Consider the following 21,425-nt stretch of genomic DNA (forward strand, 5'->3'; position numbering starts at 1 on the left):
AAGTATATGGATGCTGGAGCTGCCCGAGGCAGTTGTGGGACATGGGTGTGTGCTGGACGTGGATGAGGGCATGAGAGACAAGACCAGGACCCTTGGAAGGCTACTCCCACAAGATCACTGCCAGCCACAGCTCGGGCACAGTGTCCCCCGTGGATGATGCAGAAGCAGCAGAGCCCAGAGGCCCTTGGTGACAGACCTGGGTTATGTCCTTTAATACTGTGCTACCTCAGAGGAGTTAGTCTCTCTGAGTCCCAATTTCCTTCTTGGTGAAAATTTGGAATTTTTGAAAAAGGTTTGTTGTGAGGATAAATAATGTAGCTACTCTTTTTTGAACAATAAATATTCTGCAGGCACAGTGCTAAGCACTTTACATATACAATTTCAATTAATCATCAAGACAATCCTTCGAGGTAAGTACCATTATTGTTACTGGTTTCTAGAAGAGGACATAGACACACAAAGTTTAGATAACTTTCCCAGGGTAACTCTGCTAATTAGCAATGGAGTCAGGACTAGAACCCAGGTCTGATTCTAGTGCCTGTGCTCTTCACCATTATTTTATCTTGGATGTAAAGTAACTGGTTCATGGTAACTGTTCAATTAAAATAGGTTCTATCCCTGCCTCTTCTCCCACATTAAGGCCATTTCAAGTGGCACAGACCAAGACTAGAAGAGAAGCACAGCTGAAGAAGATAATACAAGAACAGACCATGTCTTCCTGATGTCATTTCTCCTGCTTTCAGTTCAACCTTGTTTATTTCAGTTTAAAAAAAAAATTGCTAAGGAGAGGATTTTGGTTTGCTGGAAGTGGACTCCAGGTAGAAGTCCTCAAGGAAGACTTCTAAAAATGACGGTAGTTTTGAAAGAGAAAGTGATACAGAAACCATTGGATTGGGAGTCCATTCTTACAATACAGTCACTCTTTTTTTTTTTAATTATATCACTGGTTTATTATAAAGGGATATAAATCAGAAAGAGACACATAGAGCAGAAAGGGGGTGAAGTTTCCATGCTGTCTGAATGTGCCTCTCTCCCCAGACCTCCATGTTTTCACCAACCTGGAAGAGCTCCAAAACATATCCTTTTAGGGTTTTTTATGGAGGTATCATTACATAGGCATGACCAATTAAATCATTGGCCATTGGTGATTGAACTCAATCTCCAGCCCTTTTCCCCTCCCCCAAGGTCCGGGGGTCTCAACACACTCATTCTTATACCATTGCCACGACATCATAAAGTCATTTATCCAATATTTATTAACCGCTACCCATACCCTGTGCTAAGAATTGGAAATGGAAAGGTAAGATGTGGTTCTCCATCTTTAAGGAGTTCCACAAACCATTGTGTGTCTCAGTATAGATATGGGGAGTAATAGAAGCACATTAACAGTGTTTTTAAAGTCCAGAGGAAGGAGAAATATGGTGGGAATCATAGAAGACTTCCATGATTAGTATTTTACCAAGAGGAGAAAACAGAGAAAGGCATTTCAACTGGGGAGTAATTTAATAATAGTAGTGATAATAACTAATGCTTATTGCTATAATGTTTTATGTATCTAAAATATCATTTAATCTTCACAAAAACCTTCAAGGTATATGTTATTTTCTCAGTTTCACAAGTGATGAAATGGAGATATTATGAGGTCAATGACGTTCTCTCTATTGTGCTATTTGTAAGTGGCAGAGCTGGATTCAAACCTAATCTGTGACTGCAGAGACTCTACTGTCTCCTGGATACACACTGCCTCATGGAGAACCGCTTTGTGGAAGGACCTGGAATATTTGGAGGAAGGTGAATGAGTTGTTTTTTCTTCAGCTGGAATCAGAAAACCTTTCCTGTAAAGGGCCAGATAGTAAATATTTTAGACTTTGCAGGACACACCCATATTCTATTGTGACTTCTCAACTCTTATTATAGGGCAAAAGTAGCCACAGACATAAATGAATAATTTTCTTTAACCATCTTAAAATACAAGAGCCATTCCTAGCTACCGTGTTTCCCGGAAAATAAGAGCTAGCTGAACCATCAGCTCTAATGCATCTTTTGGAGCAAAAATTGATATAAGACCCGGACTTACTTTAATATAATTTACGACCAGGTCTTTATAACATAATGTAATATAATGTAATTAATATAATTAATATAATATAATATAATATAATATAATATAATATAATATAATATAATATAATATAATGTAATGTAATGTAATATAATATAATAATACTGGATCTTATATTAATTTTTGCTGCAAAATACGCATTAGAGCTGATGGTTCGGCTAGGTCTCATTTTCGGGGAAACACGGTAGCAAACTATATGAAAGCATGTGAGTTGAGTGAAAGTACACGAAATAAAGCCAGAATTCCAGATAGGTAAAGATCAGATTTCAAAGTGCATTGAACACCATGCTAAGGAATTTAGGCATTAGCTCATAGACAATGGGAGTTTTTAAAAGCCTCTTAAGCAGAGAAGCAGCATGATTAGCTCTGCCTTTTGAACAGTCACTCTGGCAGTGTGTAGGATGGGTTGGATGGAAGGAAGACTAGAACAAGAGAGATCAGGAAAGAAGCTGTTGTTTTCCTTCAGTGAAAATACTCTTTTGGGATGTTTTTTGTCCCTTCTTTGTCTTGGATCTTATATAGCCCTCCTGTTACTTAAATATGGTTGCTGTTTAACAGCTTTTTAAATAGTCTGTTTTTCCCCAGTTTGATTCTTAGAACATTCTCTCAAAGGAGACAAGAATGAAGAATTTTAAACAGGAAAGTATAACATAAATTTAAAGCATGCTTTATAACAGTTCTCCCTTTAGCTTCTAGCCCGCCCCCTTTCTCAGGCTCTCCCTTTTCCTTCCTGGATGGATCCTATGTAGGGCCTGATCAGGAGGCAAGAGAGTAACCCCTCCTGGGCACCAAACAGCACAGAAGGGAGCTCCATATTTGCAAAAATAAGACAGTAGAAACTTTAACTTACCTTAAAATTTCACCTTATAGTTGGCTACTGCTGTATTTCCACTTTCTTTCAATCTTCTTTAGTTCTCACTATTACCGTATTGCTTTGTTTTGACTCTAGATTCTGTTATAAGGTTGGGTACACAGTGAGAAGTCACTCCTAAAATCATAGATTCTCTGAATCTTAGTTTTGTTGAGCTTTACAACCTTAGATATTTGTGGTAAAAGGACTTTAAATTTGACCATTCTAACTTCACAACCGAAGCAGCGATAGTACCCCTGAATGATATCACTTATAGCTTGAACACTGCTAAAAATGAAGAACTTGCTATTTTACTCTCCCCTTAAGAGCAGAATGTTTCATAATTGAACAGTATTAATCACCAGAGGTATCTTTTGTAAATTGAGCTTAAAGTTTGCCTTCCCCTGCCCTGCAACTTTCACCAAGTATTTCTCTTTTTTCCTTTATAAACATACAATACACATTTCTACCTTTCTTGGCATAACAAGTTTTGAAATATTTGGTGAGATCTCTAAAGTTCCTCACAAATCTTCAAGCTAAACTTTTTCAGTCTCTTCCACTCTTTATTTTATTTTTTTTTTTCAGGGAGAACACAGTTTTATTACACCAGCAGGCTCAGAGGGATCCTTCCCAAAAGACTGAGCCCTCTTCCACTCTTTAAATAACATGGTTTTATAGGTCTTTTACTGATAATCTCTTTTCTCTGTATAGCCAAACTTTAGTATGTTATTATCCCTTTTAAATTGCAGGTCCAAGAATTAACAGCAGCGCTCTGGGCAGCCCCGTGGGCTTTTTGCTTTAGTCTGATGAATATCAGTTTTCTCAGTTGTAAGATGCAGCTAACAGTAGACATTGACTTTGTGGCATTGCAGGCGGATTATGATTAACGTATTTAAACAGTATGGATTGGCATCTGTTTAGAAATCTGTTGAGAGCGATATAAATCCAAGGGAAGGCTCCAGAATAAGGTCAACATAATAGCTAACGCCATAGGAAGCAAGGTTCAGCACCAAGGATAGTTCCACCATAAGTAACACCAGCATCTTACGCTTGGGGGCCCAGCCAAGATTTAATCCATTCATTTATCCAACATTTATAATGCCTACTTTGTGCCAGGCATTGTTCTAGAATCTGGTGATATGCAATGAATCCAAAAGATTAAAATCCCTGCATTCTTGTGAGGGAAACTGACAATTGGAAAAATTATATAGTACATTAGAAGATATTAATACAATGAAGAACGATAAAACAGGAGATGGGAATATGAGTGTGGGATATTTCAATTTTAGACAGGATGGTCAGGAAAGACTCGGCTCTTCCCTGAGAAAATGACTTGAAGGAGATGAGGGTGTGAACCATAAAGACATCTGGGGAAAGAAAATTTCTAGCAGTGGGAGCGATAAGTAAAAAGCTCTGAGGTAGGAGCATTCCTTGAATGAGGAGCAGCAAATGGTTTGGGGCTGGAATGGATAAAGTAAGAGAGAGGAGATCAGGCCAGGGAGGTGATGGGGGACATTAGAGCCCTCATCAGGACTTTGGCTTTTCTTCTGAGTGCTAAAAGAAGCCACTAGTGTTTCAATAAGAGGATTTATGTGATGTTTACATTGTAAAAGGATCACTCTAGTTACTGTGCTAAGAATAGACTGTGCGAGAAGAGAATTGAAGCCATGGAACTAGTTAGGGAATATTGCAATATTCCTGGTAAGAGAAGATGATGATTTGGACCAGTGTAGTAATGGTGTAGATAATGAAAAGTGATTTGCGGGGGGGGTATGTCTTTTAAAAGGATCTGACAATATTTGCATGTAGGATATGGGGGAAAGAGAAAAGTTAAGAAGAATTTGTGGGATTCTTTTTTAGCCTTAACTACATCAAAGGATAGAATTGCCACTAACTGAGCTGAGGAAGACTGAGAAGAGCAGAATATAGGGAATTGGAAGTTTACTTCTTAAAAATGTTAATTTTAATATTCTTATTAGATATCCAAATGAGGAAGGTGTCAAGTAAGCGATTGGATAGATGAATTAAAAGAAGAGATCTGGGATGTAGATATATTTCGGATTTATCAGCATATACTAGTATTTGAAGCCTAAGTTGTCTCCACAATAAGAATTCAAATCAGATCCTGCTAACTTTCATAGCATTACATACTGCCTCTAACATGAGTAATAATGCAATAATATAACTTTCCTTACCCATCTGAGCCTGAGTTCTGTCTGTGGCTTTATGTGTATTATTTTATCCCCAATCAATAGCTACCTACCTTTTTACTACCAGTGCAATGTCTCAGATATTGAAATTCTGATCCAAGGTTTTGGGATTCTCTATGGAAAAAAAAAAAAAACCCTGACAATTTGTATGTTGGGCAATGTGTACTTTCTGCCCTCTAAAAGTTAAGGCACAGGTCAGTTTTCTCTCACATCACCTAAAGTGGGCTTATTTTGTGTTTGGTGACCTGTTAAACCCTTCGTGAAATTTGATGGTGAGAAAGACACATTTCGGCTTAATATGATGGTAAGAGCATGGGACATGTAGTTTGAGTCTTGACTCCATCACCTACTCTCTGCCTGGACTTGGATGGCTGATTTTATAAAATGAAAATAGTGATTCTGACCTGAGTGGATTGTCATGAAAATCTGATGAGATCACATTTATTAATACATTTTTATACAGCGCCATTTTATAAATGACCATTTCCTTCTTTTGAGTCTGGAAAAGGTGCTTTCTGTTAGTATTCTGTTGCAGTAATTTAGGGACCAGCAAAAAGATTAAGAGAAAAGGACTGGTCAGTAACATGTTCTGTTGTCCAGGCCTGCCAAGGTAGGATCAAGGATTGAATCCAGATCAAACTGAAGATCCATTCTACTCACCACTCAGCTCTCTCCCGTGAGCAACATGGCTGTGGAGAAGTCCTTACTAGTTTTCAAGAAAAGCCTCCAGGCATATAGGTACTGAATTCCCCAGTAAATATGCTTCATTTTCTTGAGAAATCCCAGTGACACAGAAGTTTTCTCTAGGTTTCGATTCTTGAGTCTCAGGCCATCTTTACATGTCAACTTGTTATTTAGAGTTGTAACCACTGTACGTAGGACAGAAAAGGTGAGGTTGAAGAGGTAAAAGTTCTTGGAGAAAAATTTCTCTTCCCCAGAAACGTTTCTTTGAAACTCCCCTTTTTCCTGAAAATTTATGGTGTGTGGGTTTTCAAAAGTATAGCATCATAGAGAAAAAAGAAGAAGCAAGGGTTGTTGTTTTACATTTACAGTCTCCTTTGCAGCACCATTAGTCTTAATATTTGAAAGAATAACTTTAGGAACTACAGAGAGCTCTAGAAGTTTTGGGTTTAGTGTAAAACATTTTGCATTTCCCAAGCCTCCTTGTTTTGGTTTAAGGGTGTGTGTGTGTATGTGTGTGTGTGTGTGTGTGTGTGTGTGTGTTCGTTCGTTCTTCAAAATTCCTTCCATGGGGCCCTTGGAATTTTATCAGGGCAAGTTAGTAAGACAAACTTGTAAGAAATACAAGAAATACAAGAAAAACAAGTAAGAAATAATTATAGAATCCTATTAAGTGCCTGGAGCAATGCTAGGCCAATTTGGATAGAATGTTTCCTGGGCATGAAGGTGGATATCTTGGTTTGATTATTTAACTCTGAAATGCCTTTAGTCCCTGTATCTGTGGATCTCACATGGTATTCTCTCATGGAAACTTCAAGGGATTCAGGAATATGTCCTTTTCTTTTCTCAGAAGAAAGGCCATGCATAGCCGAGGCTGGAGAAATCATAGTTCTGTAACTGAGTTTATTCTCCTGGGCTTTTCCAAGAATCCCAGGACTAACTGGATCCTTTTCTTTCTCTTCATCTTCATCTATTTATTAACAGTCCTGGGCAATGGACTTATTGTTACCCTGATCAGAGTAGATGTGCACCTCCACACATCCATGTACTTCTTTCTCAGCATCCTCTCTGTACTGGATCCCTGCTATGCCACCACATAGTGCCCCAGATGTTGGTCCATCTAGTAAGCAAGAATAATACCATCTCCTACGTTGGGTGTGTGGTCCAGATATACGTTTTCCTGACCTTGGGCATCACTGAGACCTGGATTTTTGCAGCAATGGCCTATGACAGATATGTTGCTATATGCTATCCACTCCACTCTGGGGTCAAGATGAGCCATACTCTGTGTGTTCTTCTGGCAGCCAGCTCTGCCCTTTGCGGTCTCATCTGTACCCTTGTCGACACAGTCTTTGCAATGAATCTGCCCTATTGTGGTCCAAATGAGATCAATCACTTCTTTTATGAAATTCCTGTTGTCTTGAAGTTGGCCTGTGCAGATGCATTCCTTAACAACAAAATGGACTTTACCTTGGATTTCATCTTTCTCCTGATCTCATTATCTCTCATCCTAGCCTCATCTGTTCAAATCTTCATGGCTATTCTAAAGATTCGCTCCACCCAGGGGCAAATCAAGGCCTTCTCCACCTGTGCCTCACACCACTGTAGTCACCGCGTTCTGTATTCCATGCACGGTCATGTACATGAGGCCTGGCTCTAAAGCCTCCCCAGAGGATGACAAGAAGCTAGCCCTGTTCTATAATGTCATTTCTGCCTTTCTCAACCCCATCATCTACATCCTCCAGAACAAGGATGTGAAGAAAGCTTTCCTCAAGTTAATTGGAATGAGTAAGGACACTCAATAAACCATGGACTAGTACTACCTACAGTGCCTTTGGGCTCTATACAGACCATCCACACTTTCACTAAAGTTATTGCACTAAATGAGGAGCCCAGGATGAGGAAGATATCTAGGGGAAAAAAAAACACTTTTACATTAATTTGATCACTGGAAACATTAAGAAAAGATTCAGAGAGAACTGTGTTCAGGTCTTAAATACATCATTGATCTTAAAATAAAGACTGTAATAAGAGACAAAAAAGAGCATTACAGACTGATAAAAGGGTTGATCCAACAAGAGGATATAACAGTTGTAAATATTTATGCACCCAACATAGGGGAATATATAAAGCAAATATTGACAGACCTAAAGGGAAAATAGCAATACAATGATAGTAGGAGACTTTAATACCCCACTTACATCAATGGATAGATAATCCAGACAGAAAATAGTTTTAGTTGGATTCAGGGAGCTTGTGGAACTCCTAGTATCTATTGGCTTGAAGGGACTAGAGTACAAGAGGAAGCTTTAAAAATAGGAATCTTAATATCATTAGCACTTCTGTAGGAGCTGAAGCCACTGGAAAGGATGAGGTCACCCAGGGAGAGTGTGCAGAAGGAGAAAAGAGCTGTAAACAGAACTCTGAAAATCTACAATACTTAAGCATTGTCATCAAGGAGAGAATCCAGAGAAGACAATGATATTGAGGGGCTAAGAAGAGAGAGAAAAACTTGGAGGACATAAGAAGTGACACAGCAACTCAAGGAAAGATGAAATTTAGAAGGAGACAGTAATCTTCCTGGTCAAATTAGCAGATGTATCAAGTAAGAAAAGGACTCAGAAGTGTCTACCTTTTTCAGCAACAAGGAATCATTGGGAAAATAATTTCAACAGATGTCTTCTTGTAGTATGTTAAGAGAAGCAAGATAAAATAAATGTGAAAGTCTGAGTCAGAATGAGGGGAGAAGAATCAGAGAGAGAAGCAGGGCAAGGTTACAAGTGGCTCCTTAAATCACGATCAAGGACTCTAACAGGGATAATGTGCAGCTCTTGGAACATTTAATGTAGTGGAATAACATGGCCAAGTTTGAATTTCAGAAATATTACTCTGGTGACTATAGTGTGAAAGGAACTGGAGAAGAGATCCTAGAGATAATGACACAGATAAAAAGAAACCAAACGCTGGAGGAAGCCTATTTTTTATTCCACAATCAAACCCCAACTTTTCAGTCATTTACACAGCAACACCTTCTCCATCACTCTGTTCGTGCCTTCCTCCACCTTGGTAAAATAGGCTTTAAGAAAAAAAGAGACAAAGAAGGACATTTTATAATGAAAAATGTATCAGTCCTTCAAGAAGATATAACAATTATAAATATATATGTATCAAACAACAGAGACTCAAAATACATCTAGCAAAATATTAGGACTGAAAGGAGAAATAGACAGTTCAACAATAATAGATGAAGACTTCAAAATCCCACTTTGAATTATGATGAAACAACTAGACAGTAGAACAACAAAGAAATAGAATACTTGAACAACAATATAAACCAATTACCCCAAGAGACAGTTATAGAATATTTCACCTAAAATAGCAGAATACACATTCTTCTGAAGTGCACATGGAACATTTTCCTGAATAGGCCATATGTTAACTATAAATAATGCCTAATCCTGAGAATGTTCCATGTACACTAGAAAAGAATGTCTAGTCTGGTGTTCTGGGATGAAAGGCTCTGTAAATGTCAATTAAATTATATTCATTTGGTCTAATATGTAATTTAAGGCTAATATTTCCTTATTGATTTTCTTTTTGGATGATCTATCCATAGCTGTCAATGGTATATTTAGGTCCCCTACTATAACTGTGTTTTTGTCAGTTTCTCCCTTTAGTTCTGTTAGTAGTTGCTATATATATTTTGGTTCTCCCTGACTGAGGAACACCCCAATCAATATATATCAAATATATATTGGTAAATATTATGTCTTCTTGTTGTATTGTCCCCTTGATCAATCTTTGTCTCTTGTTCCATTTTTATCTTGAAGTCTAGTTCATTAGATATAAGTGTGAATACACCTGATTTTCTCTGAATGCCATTTACTAGGAGTATCATTTTCCACCTTTTCTTGAGTCTGTATTTGTCCTTGCAGCTGAGATATATCTCTTGAAGGCAGCACATGGTTAGGTTTGGTTTTTGATTCAATGTGCTACTCTGTAGCTTTTTATTGGTGAATTCAGTCCATTTACATTTAGGGTTATTATTGATACATGAGGATTCTCTATAGCCATTTTATCTTTTGTTTTCTGGTAGCTCTGTGTCTCCATTGTTTCTTTGTTTTTGTGTTTCTGTCTGTTATTTTAGTTTGGTGGTATTCTATGATTTTTTTCCATCTGTTTCCTCTTTTTTATGTTATATGTCTCAGAACAAGGCAATATACACTTAAATATAATATAAGGTACAAAGGAGATAAAAACATAAAAAAGAAAACGAGAAGACAATTTGTTACTGCAACACGGAAATTACTCACAGCATAAATAGAGATAATTTGTGACAACAAAAACATAAAAGGGGAGGGGATAAAGGTCTGAATTTGCAAAGGGGAATGGAAATAAGATGCATGGTGAAGAAAAAGGACTACTGTATATGTGAAACTTTGTTTTACAAAAACTTAATGGCAATCACTCAAAAAAAAAAAAATCCAGAACTGAGACATAGCATAAAGAAAAGAGGAAAACAGAGGGAAAATGAATCAAGAAAACAAAGAACATTGAAATATATATATTTTTAAAAGATTTTATTGGGGAAGGGGAACTGGACTTTATTGGGGAACAGTGTGTACTTCCAGGACTTTTTCCAAGTCAAGTTGTCCTTTCGATCTTAGTTGTGGAGGGTGCAGCTCAGCTCCAGGTCATTGCCATTGTTAGTTTCAGGGGGCACTGCCCACCATCCCTTGTGGGAGTTGAACCGGCAACCTTGTGATTGAGAGGACGCACTCCAACCAACTGAACCATCCAGGAGCTCAGTGGCAGCACAGCTCAAGGTGCCGTGTTCAATCTTAGTTGCAGGGTGCAGAGCCCACCATCCCTTATGGGACTCAAGGAATTGAACTGACAACCTTGTGGTTGAGAGCCCACTGGCCCATGTGGGAATCGAACCGGCAGCCTTCGGAGTTAGGAGCACGGAGCTCTAACCACCTGAGCCATCGGGCCGGCCCTGAAATATTTTTTTTTAAAAAACACTATTCAATAAGTTTAAAGGATTGAAATTATACAAAGTGTGTCATCTGATGACAATGGAATTGAATTGGAAATCAAGAAAAGAATAAAATTTAGGAAATCCAAAATACATAAAAATTAAATGACATACTTCCAAATAACCAGTAAGTCAAAGAAGAAATCACAAGGAAAATTAGAAAATACTTTAAGATTAAGGAATATTAAACAACAAAATTGATGGGATGCAGCAAGAGCAATGCTTAGAGGAGATTTATATTTGTAAATAACTATATTTAAAAGAGAAGAGAGGAATTATATAAAAAGTGGTGAAATAGAAGTTTTCTACCATCTTCCTCTGAAAACAACAGCAATTTTGACAATCACCTATTGACGAGAGAGCCTTTATGAAATCCAGAAACCCAGGGGAGAAGTTCCAGCACGTTGCTGAAGCAAAAAAAATCCACAACTGGAAGCATTGAAGGGGGTAAAAAGAACAGTCTGACTTTACCCATATCACTACTCCCCCAGTGCCAAGGGAGCTCCTCTCAGCTCCCAAATTCTTTCATGGGAGAAAGTGAGAGCATATAATGGACCTCGGGGGCATTATGTTAAATGAAATACATAAGATAAAGAAAGACAAATAGTGTATGATCTCATTTATATGTGAAAACTAAAAAAGCTGAACTCATAGAAACAGAGCAGAATGATGGTTGCCTGGTGTTGGGGTTTGGGAGAAATGGGGAGATGTTAGTCAAAGGGCACGAACTTCCAATTACAAGTTGAATAAGTCTGGGGATGTAATGTGCAGCATGGTGACTATAGTTAACAATACTGTATTGTCTACTCTGTTTGGTAAATGTATAATCATTATCCAGAACTCAATGCAAGTGTTCTGCTGTGAAATTGTCATGTCTTCCCTCCCCCCAAAAACAGAGCTAATCAGTCCTCCTATCTCTCTGTGCCTTAGATGTCTCCCATGTTTTAACTATTTCTCCTTAGTACACCATGAACCTTTGGAGGGCACAGACCATGTGTCATTTATCCCTGCATATAATGTGATAGAATGGTATCAGTAAATGTTTGTCAAGTTGAATTGAACATACTAATAAGAGAGGGAATGATAAAAAATTGATGAAAATTTTTGGAACACCATACTAATATCTATAACATGTTTCACTAATCTCTCTGTCCAGTGCTCATGGCAGATGTTACTCACTGAGCCCTGGTGTGGCTCTGCATTTGTCACAATCTAATGTTCTAGGCAGAGTTTGAAAACAAGTTGACTCTATTTGCTGTCTCTGAGGAGTACTAATGACTCCAGTGATGGTGATTTCAGATCAAAGAAGGCTACTTCAGGCATCTCTCATTATATTATCTAAGGAGTTATCTCCTCCATTTATCACACTGCCCATAATTATGAAGAAGCTGCTGTATGTCCTGCCCCATCCAAGAAACAGAGGAGGAGACTGAGTGGTTTGGTCCCTGATCACCCTAAAATCTACTTACAAAAATATGTATGTATACATTTGTAAAATAAGCAGAACAGAGCAACCATCTGACATACACTAGGGAGTCAGGTTGAGAGTAAATCACACGTATATTTAACATGTAAATGTATGTAAATGTATTGCATACCTGATCATATTTAATCCCCACAACTACCCTATCCTGTTATTGCCCCATTTTACTGATGGGGAAGATACAGGGAGGCTCGTGTCTCGTCCAATACTACACCATAAGGATATGGCAGAACCAGGATTTGATCTCAGATCTTACTGCTCAGGGCTTTGTTCCCATGTGGAATATTTATCAGCTGCTTCATCCTAGGTTAGGTTCCATGAAGGATCTTACAATTGTTTGGGGCATATTCCCTTCCCTGCAGGAAGTCACAGACTTTGAGGACCGCAAGATATCAGGACACAATTCAGACCAGGACCCAGCAGGGCATAACGGAGATGGTGAAGTAGGGTACTCTGGGTGAGATCAGATTGAAGTCCTTCCCTGATTACCCACCTGGAAACCCCTATTCATTCGTTATGGCCCATGGAAACTTTCCGTGGCACACCTGCCCAGCCCTTGCCCCTGCACTTCTCAGTCCATGCACTTACTCTAATTGATGTTTACACATTGGTCCCCTTGGACTGTGAGGCACAGTGAGGCGAGGCCTGTGGGGAGTGGGCAGGGGTTGGGTCGGGAGAGTCAGGGGCCCTGGGTGTATAGGCCTTGAGTGCCAAACTGGGGAGGTAAAATGTGTGCTTAGGGCTTGGGAGGGCTGCTGGGGGCCTGTGAAATCCCATGGCACACAGACTTATTAGGAAGTTACCTGATTTGTCTTCCCTGAGGATCAGGACCAAATATTAAAGGAGAACCTAGCAGTCTCCCGGCTCATCCCTCACAGAGCCCAGTACCAGGTAAGGAGAGGAATGGCAGTGGCAGGGACCTGAGTCATGCAGTCCTACCCATCGCATCCCCTGCCTGATGCTCCCTACCTGATCCCATCTCTGTCTGACTGGGTGCCCCCTCCTCGCATCCATACACGTCAGGCCTTCCAGGCCTAGGCATTTGTCTCCTCTGCTCCCTGACCTCTGTCCTCCTTTGTTCATTGATTTCTCTCTCTACAGTGATCTGTCTCTTTGTTTTTCTTGATCCCTTTTTATTTGTCTCTTGGGTGTGCTCCTTGGTTGAGGGGAGAGAAAAGTGGAAGGAAATGAAAGCTGTTGCTATGAAACTGAGGCAATTGCCTCTCCTCTGCAGCCCACTGAGGATACAGAACAAGACTGGTAGAAGCGATAAAGGTAGAGATGACAAGTTATAAGTCGGAGAAAGGGGCTGTTTGAAGGTACAGGGCAGTCACTGAGCTGGAGGAAGTCACTGAAGCTGGAGGAACTGGGAAGAGCTCTGATGCTTTCGCTGGGGAAGGGAGGGAGATAACTACCTCCAGACAGGATACTGATATCCTGGCATTCCTCCCTGCACAGCCTAAGACCATGCCCTGGGATAGCTGGAAAGGGGGCTCACAGTGGACTTGGAGCCCCATATTCATCTATTCTTAGCCTTTCTATCCCTCTCCTCTTTTCCTCAATCCTGAGCCATCTTCTGGTCACAAAGTAGCAGGGACTGGAAGTGGAATGCCTACTGAGAGGCTACTGTAATAGTCCAGGCATCAGGTCCAGGTGAAGCTGGAGGGAGACCACAGAGGGATGGCAAAGTCCTCAACTCTTCCGGACAGAGTGGACCAGAGACCCTCCTGCCCCACCAGCATAACTGGTCACAATGCATTCTTGACTTTTTGCTTGATTCTCTCACGGGATCAGCAAGTTCACTAGCTTACAGGCCTTTCTGTGGACTGTCCTCACTAATGTAAGCTAGTTATATTATGCTGGTGTAACTTCCAACTGCACCTCTTGGGACCAGCCAGAACAAATCTCATCTGTCTTCCACATAAGGGCCTTCCAGAGACTTGGCCCTCAGCTTCCAGAATGCCCCTCATTTTTCATTCTGCGTGGAAAACGTCCCCATTTGTTTCTACTCTTCCACACATGATGTAGTTTTCAGACCCTTTTTTCATAACCTGTTTCAACTTGCCGACACTCCCCTTTAAATGTGGCCCCAGAGTGAGAAAGATGCCTCACAGGTAGTGTGGCTACTGCAGACACAGTTTCATACCACCTCCCATGATCTGCCAGCATCTTTTCTCAATGATGTCTCCTCATATTACCTTTCTAGAAGTGTCCTTACACTGATCCACTTTCAGTCCTCTGCTATTGCCCAATGAACGGCTGTCACATCACATCTGAGCTTTGGTGTAGTTGGTTTTTCAAGCCCAAGGGAAGGACAGGGGATTTTACATTTGTGCTATGTCATTTCTTTTTCTTGACATCAGCTTCTTTTTCCATCCAGTTGATACTTGAAATTCGATTTTCAACTACTGAATCAGATCACTTCCCTCACCGTCTACAAACTATATTGTCAAGGAACAACCCATGAGGCTGGGTGGTCCATGGGAATGTGATCTTGAATTTTCCAGTGTTCATAGTTAGATAATCTATAGCCATCTCATTCTTACCTCCTCCCCTTCCATTTCTACTCTTGCTGAAGCTGCCCCCCGTGACTTGTGCTCTTTGTCCCATTGCTGTCCGTTTCCTCAGAGACCTTGCAATGTCACTTCTCACTCCCTCTCCTTTGGCTCTCCCCAACCCCCAGTGTATATACATTCTGAGCTCTCTTCTACCTCCAGAACAGAACAAAACACTCCCTCGACTTTATGTCCCAATCTTAAGCATCTCCTCACCTCACTCCTTCTCTTTACAACCAGTTCATTCCTCACATCCCACTGATATTTGATTTCTGCCTTCATCACTCCACAGAAATCTCTTACATCGAGCCTCTAATAACTCTCACATTATTACATATTTGGACAGGTTTTATTCCTCTGCCCTGTCTGTAGCATCTGACACCATACGCATTCCTCCCTCCTGGAGACACCAGCTGCCTGAGTTTGTGACACCAAGCTCTCCTGACTCTCTGATGTTCTTTCTCTTCTGCTGATCTCACCAATTTCATGCTCCCGGGAGACATCTTTGGACTCTGCTCAATGTCTCTCTCTCTTTCTCTCTCTGAGCTCTCCCTCAGAGTTCTCATCCATTATGTGCCTTAATTACCCTCTAAATTGTGACCTTCCACTTAGGTGTCTTTCCTGAACTCTGAGGCTATCTGTCTAACACTCTGATGGTCAGATCCTCAAGGATACCCTATGTTTCAAACTCAGTATGTCTGTGACAGAATTAACCATGACCTCCCTGCCTCTCCCCATCTCTCCTTCCTCCACTTCCATCTGAGTTCTGTCTTGTAATGGTACTACTGTCAACTTCGTTTCCCAAGCCTGAAACTTCAAGCTCATCCATGTCTCTTCCCTCTTTCTCAACTCTTGCACCTCTCAGTTAGCAGATCCTGTTGATTCAATTTCTTTCATTTTTCTTCTCTGTTGTCTGGAACACTACCCTTCTGAATCTTCCCCATACACCTCAAATCTTCCTTGGTGCCTTCTCCTAATTTCCACTCAAGTAGAAATGTTTCTAAAAACTAAGCCTGAAAAAACTACTTCTCTGCTTAAAACTTGTCTGTGACTTGCCATGGCCCAAATGATCATGTCCGTGCTCTTTATCAAGGTATACAGTAATCTTTTTCTTCCTACCTTTTGCCCTCAGATTTTATGATTCCAAGAAGCTCTCCCTTGGTTATGGTTCTTTGCACTGGCTATGCCATCTGCTTGCAAAACTCATCCTTGGGTTCTTTGCTTGGCTAATTCCTACTCATCCTTTAAGATCCACATCACATGTCCTCTTCTTGGAGAAGTCTATCTCCTAAACACAAGCTCAGGTGCTCCTTTAATGAGCTCTCACGACACCCTGTATTTGTTCCTGTCACAGCATTTATCAATTGACTGCTATTCCTTGTTTGCCTGTCTCCTCCTTGTAGACTCTTCAAGGGCAGAGATTTTCACTTCTGCAACCCTAGTGCTTAGCACAGAGCTATGACTGCCAGCACATATTTCCGTCATAATGTTAAACACATTGGAATGTAGTTTGTGTCTTTACTTCTATATTTCCTCAGCTTGACTGTAAACTCCTTGAGAATTAGAGCATATAGTTTGTTTGTCCTCGTCTCTCCAGTTCTTAGTACAGTGCCTGATAGGCAGTAGGTGCTCAGTCAGCGTTTGTTGACCATTTGATAAATGACATCATGAGGAAGAGGATTTTATAGGAACTAGTGAGCTCCAGCTCTGTGCTGATCACAGTGGTAGGTCCTTCACACATGTTACGTATATTTGTCACAGGATCTCTCCCTGGTAGCTATTATGTCCATTTTGCAGAGAAAGAAATTGAGGGTCAAAGAGATTGCATTGTTTGAACAGGACCAGAGTAGAAGTACTAAGATTTTAACACAAGTCTTCTAATTCCAAACCCCACATTCTTCCAGTGGAATACATCACCTTCGGTGGCACACAGAATCAGCCCTAACTGTGAAGAAAGAAACTAAGCCCAAGCACAGTCTTTAACTGGGGCTCCCTGCCAATCATACATCTCAACTCCAGGAGAGAAAGGTACTCCAAGGGATATATTACCATTGGAAGGAGTAGTCCCATCAGGCTGTAGGGATTTAGAGATGCCAAAGCTGCCTGTTAGGGAAAAGCTCAGCTATTATTCTGCCTCAATTATAGTTGTAGGGTCAAGCAGGAAAACCCTTGCCTTCAGTTGTGGGTGAGGCCAGGAAAAGGCAGAGTGGTAAGCATCTCCACCTAAAATAAAATCAGGTATGAAGAGGCTTCCTGAGGCCCAAAAGATTCTAGAAACACAGACCTGGGTAAAATTTTCTAAAAACTTTTAAAGTTGCTTGAGTTATACATCTTCCCCACATATCTGACTCACCTGTCTATGTAACTATAGTGATCAGAAGTTTAAAGCACTAAAGGAAAGTGCTCTTAGTGCTTGTCTTCAGAGAAGAGAGAGAGAAGAGCTTCACATCTTCATCATCCCACTCTTCAGCCAGGACTGGAGGGGGAGAGCCCCCAAGTAATGCGCGGTGTGTTGGTAGCTCCTGAAGGACAGGAAAGCAGATGGTCTTGTTGAGGCTGATAGACGAAAGGAAAGGAAACCCTGGAGGTCTTGAGAAAGATTTGGGGCTGAGAAACAGAAAATCCGTGAAGGTTGCTCTCCCCTCCTCCAATTTAGCCTCATGCCAAGTAGACCTCAGTCTCTGACTTGATATTATCTTCAACTAGGCTCCAAATAACCACTGGCCTTGCCAGAAACTGAATAACCACATTACCTGAATATTCAGCTAAACTGGGCCACCAGTAGGTCCATTTCTCCTCCTGAAGCTTAAGGAGAATGTGGAACTTGCCCTGGGAGAACCACAGCTCCGTGTCTGAGTTTATCCTTCTGGGTTTCTCCAGGGATCACCAAATTAATACAATCCTCTTCAATATCTTCTTCTTCCTCTACCTCTCTACACTTGTGGGCAATGGACTCATTGTCACCTTGATCCACCTGGATTCCCGCCTCCACACACCCATGTACTTCTTCATCAGTGTTCTCTCCATGCTGGACATGAGCTATGTCACCACCACTGTGCCCCAGATGTTGGTGCATCTGGTCCGCCAGAAAAAAACCATCTCCTATGTTGGGTGTGTGACCCAGATGTGCATATTTCTGGTGTTGGGCATCACTGAGGGTTGGCTGTTCTCTGTCATGGCCTATGATAGGTACGTGGCCATCTGCCACCCACTTAGGTACAAGGTTATCATGAGCCCATGGCTGTGTGGGGCCATGGTGGTCTTTTGTGGACTGTGGGGTGTCATCTGTTCCCTAGTCTACATTGTCTTCACGATGCGTCTGCCCTACTGTGGCCCCAATGAGATCAACCACTTCTTCTGTGAGGTCCCTGCTGTTCTGAAACTGGCCTGTGCGGACACATCCCTCAATGACCGAGTAAATTTCATTCTGGGCGTCATCCTTCTCTTGGTACCCCTTTCCTTCATCCTGGCCTCTTATATCCGCATCTTTGCCGCTATCTTGAGAATCCACTCAACCCAGAGTCGACTTAAGGCCTTCTCCACCTGTGCCTCCCACATCACTGTGGTCACCATGTTCTGTGGACCTGCCATGTTTATGTACATGAACCCTGGAGCCAATGCCTCCCCAGAGCGGGACAAGAAACTGGCCCTGTTCTACAATGTCATCTCTGCCTTTCTCAACCCTATCATCTACAGCCTCAGAAACAAAGATGTGAAGAGGGCTTTCTTCAAATTAACAGGCTGGGGCAGGGTCCCTGAGTAAGGCCACAACCATAGAAGGCCACAGCCAGACCTAAAACCACAGGTTTTGTGGTTTTTTCATCCCATTGCCTCCCATAACCCAATGGACAGGCAAGAATCACCGACTGAGAGTTAGAGGAAATGATGTGTTAAGGTAGGTACCTGGCTGGGACTTGTTGATGGCTCTTGCAGCTGGGTTACCCTGGCTTATCAAGAGACCCAATTGTAGACAGACGGCCAAGACAGAAACTGTCTGATTCATCTCTCTTTCCCCAGGGCCCAGCAAAAGGCTTGGCACAAACAAAACATCATTAACATTTTCTGATTGGATACATGAGGATTGTATCTATTAAATCAACTCCCAATGGTTGGGACAAGATGACTCACAGGACCCAGATCAGTGGCTTTATCAGTCAGGAGCATGAACAGACCTAAGGAAACATAGTCTCAGAAGAAAGCAAAAGTGACCTTAGCAATAGGGTTCAGGGGTTGGTCATTGTCCATCCATGGGAGTGTGGGTCCCAGGATACATGCTGAGCCCTTGCTGTGGTGAAGAGCTGTTTTAAGGGTTTTCTCAGTACACAGGTGAAATATCACCCAAACCATATTACAGTGGGTCAGAGGTCATACTTGTAGGATTGTTGTGAGAAATTAATGTAGGAAAGTGCTTAAAATAATGCTTGACACATTGCATGCTCTATATAAGCATTGCTATTTTTGTTGTTATATTCTACTTCTCTTTCCTAATACTATAATTGCCAGGCAAACAACTGAGACCATTTCAGCGTAAAGAAAGGGGGCCATTCAGCTCTCTGGAAATGGATAGCGTACATTAAACATAAAAAGGTTGGCATTTGTTTATATGTCATTCTGGTATGGATTTAGTAAGTTTGGGTCTATCACCAAGAGGCTCACGAATGCTGAGTCAGCAAAACTATAGAAAAATTATGACATGCCTTTAAGATGCCAAATGAAGAGGCCTTGATTACAGATAACCAGTACTCCTCAAAGATCCTTTCATCAATATTCTCACCTAGTAGAGCTTTTGAAATAAACATGTTCAAATCTGAAGTGAGTAATAATGGTTTTAGCGGAGAGCACGTGATTCAAGAGGACACTGACAGGTATGGCAGGACATGATGATCATAATGGTGCTGGCTTCTGTTAGTGGTTCCAGAACCTTCACTCATGGCTGTGGCCCCTTAGAGTCCCGAGCACTCTGGAGGAGTTGCTCCACAGAATCTCAAAAATTGTACTCACCACACAGTGTCTATCATACCAAGAAAAGCTGGCAACACTCCGGTGAAGGCTGATTCAGAAAGGGACGCCTTCGTGAGGAGCCTCGACTGACCTCTGCAGAATCTCCTCCACGTTTTGCCATCACTCTGTCTCCCATTCGTTTTGTCCTTGTCATCAGTCTGACATTTCACCGTCCACAGAACCATCTTAGACTTTCCTGCTCCAAATTTGGCTTTGAATTTGAAAGTCTAAATCACCTAATAGATACAAATAACAAGTTAGTTAAGGAAATGGTTCTATGGTGAAATACTGTCAGATTCTTGCTTTGAGCACAAAGAAATTTTAAGTGATTAGGCCTCTTTCTTTATTACTGTTGGGGCTCTGTAGCATCAGAATTATCGAACCTTCATTCGCTAGCAGTCCTCAATAGAAGTGATGATTCCAGTGGAAGCAATACAGATTCAATCCAGCCAGTGGTCAATGAGTGCTTTCAATTTAATAAGGAATTAATGATGATTGTGGTACTGGTGACAGTTATGATGATTATAACTTATATAAGGAAGAATAATATGTGGCTGCATATTTTGCAGCTGGTTATAGTACATTTGCTGAACATCTTTGGAAAGTAGTAAGGAAGGTGGTTTAGGAGAGATGCTGAGGCATTGGGAGAGAGATCTGCTGGAGCCTTATAGAAAGATTGGCAGGATGTACCAAGTCTCCATATCACGAGAGCAAAAGTAAGGATAGTAGAAATAAGAGTTGATCATGAATCCAGATGACCTCAAGATAATGCCTGGGGTGCCAAAAAAATGTATACATATGACTTGTGTTCATCTTTTGTTATTGGCACATATTGAGTATTACAATTTTAATACTGCTTTCTCTTTTCTTAAAATGTGTACACATTTTTTTGGTATCCTCTGTAGTTGCACAATGGGAAAAGAAGTGAAGACGAAGGTATTTGATCAGGCCAGGGAACAAGATGGCGGGATTAAGGACTAGAGAGAACTAGGGGAATTGCTGGAAGAGTGTGGGATACAAGAAATTTAGATCTCAGAGTGGGAAATATTTCAGGTGATTATTAAAACACCCACCTCAGAGTGGTTCCCTTGGGAAAAATTTGGATTTTGGTAAAGAGGTGGAGGGAACATTCAATTAAGAGATTTGAGATATGCCTTAATTTTAAGAAGCAGGATTTCAGAGAAAAACTGCCAAGAAGATGGAATGAAGCTCAGTATGAAAAGGAACATATGAGATGGATGGAAACCCAGGGGTTGGACATTTTGGGTGGTAGTGACCAAAGAGGGAACAGACAGAACAGTGTTGAAGTCCCAGCTCCTTCATTTACCAACTGTGGGGCTCTGGAAATGGTCCCAACCACTCTAAGCATTCGTTTTCTGAGATTCAGTTTTTCTCTTCCATAAAATGGAGATAAATATACTTACTTTGAAAGGTTCAAGAGAGACTGTAGCTCTCTAGGTCTAATAAGGAGACAGAAACTACTCA

General features: G+C 41.0%; 1 protein-coding gene and 1 pseudogene across 2 annotated transcripts; both read left to right on the forward strand.

The window, feature by feature from the left end:
• Positions 1–6,693: 6,693 nt before the first annotated feature.
• Positions 6,694–7,668, forward strand: LOC308500714 (olfactory receptor 2D3-like; annotated as a pseudogene). Its single transcript has one exon. The product of its transcript is annotated as an olfactory receptor 2D3-like (transcript).
• Positions 7,669–17,754: 10,086 nt separating this feature from the next.
• On the forward strand, positions 17,755–18,702 carry LOC308500715 (olfactory receptor 2A12-like; the record flags this gene model as incomplete). The annotated part of the gene is made up of 1 exon (XM_081055988.1): positions 17,755–18,702. One exon carries the CDS (start codon positions 17,755–17,757, stop codon positions 18,700–18,702), a length of 948 nt encoding a protein of 315 aa, XP_080912114.1.
• Positions 18,703–21,425: the final 2,723 nt, after the last annotated feature.

The sequence above is a fragment of the Rhinolophus hipposideros genome (genome assembly GCF_964194185.1).
Source record: "Rhinolophus hipposideros genome assembly, chromosome: 8".
In the NCBI taxonomy this organism is placed as follows: domain Eukaryota; kingdom Metazoa; phylum Chordata; class Mammalia; order Chiroptera; family Rhinolophidae; genus Rhinolophus; species Rhinolophus hipposideros.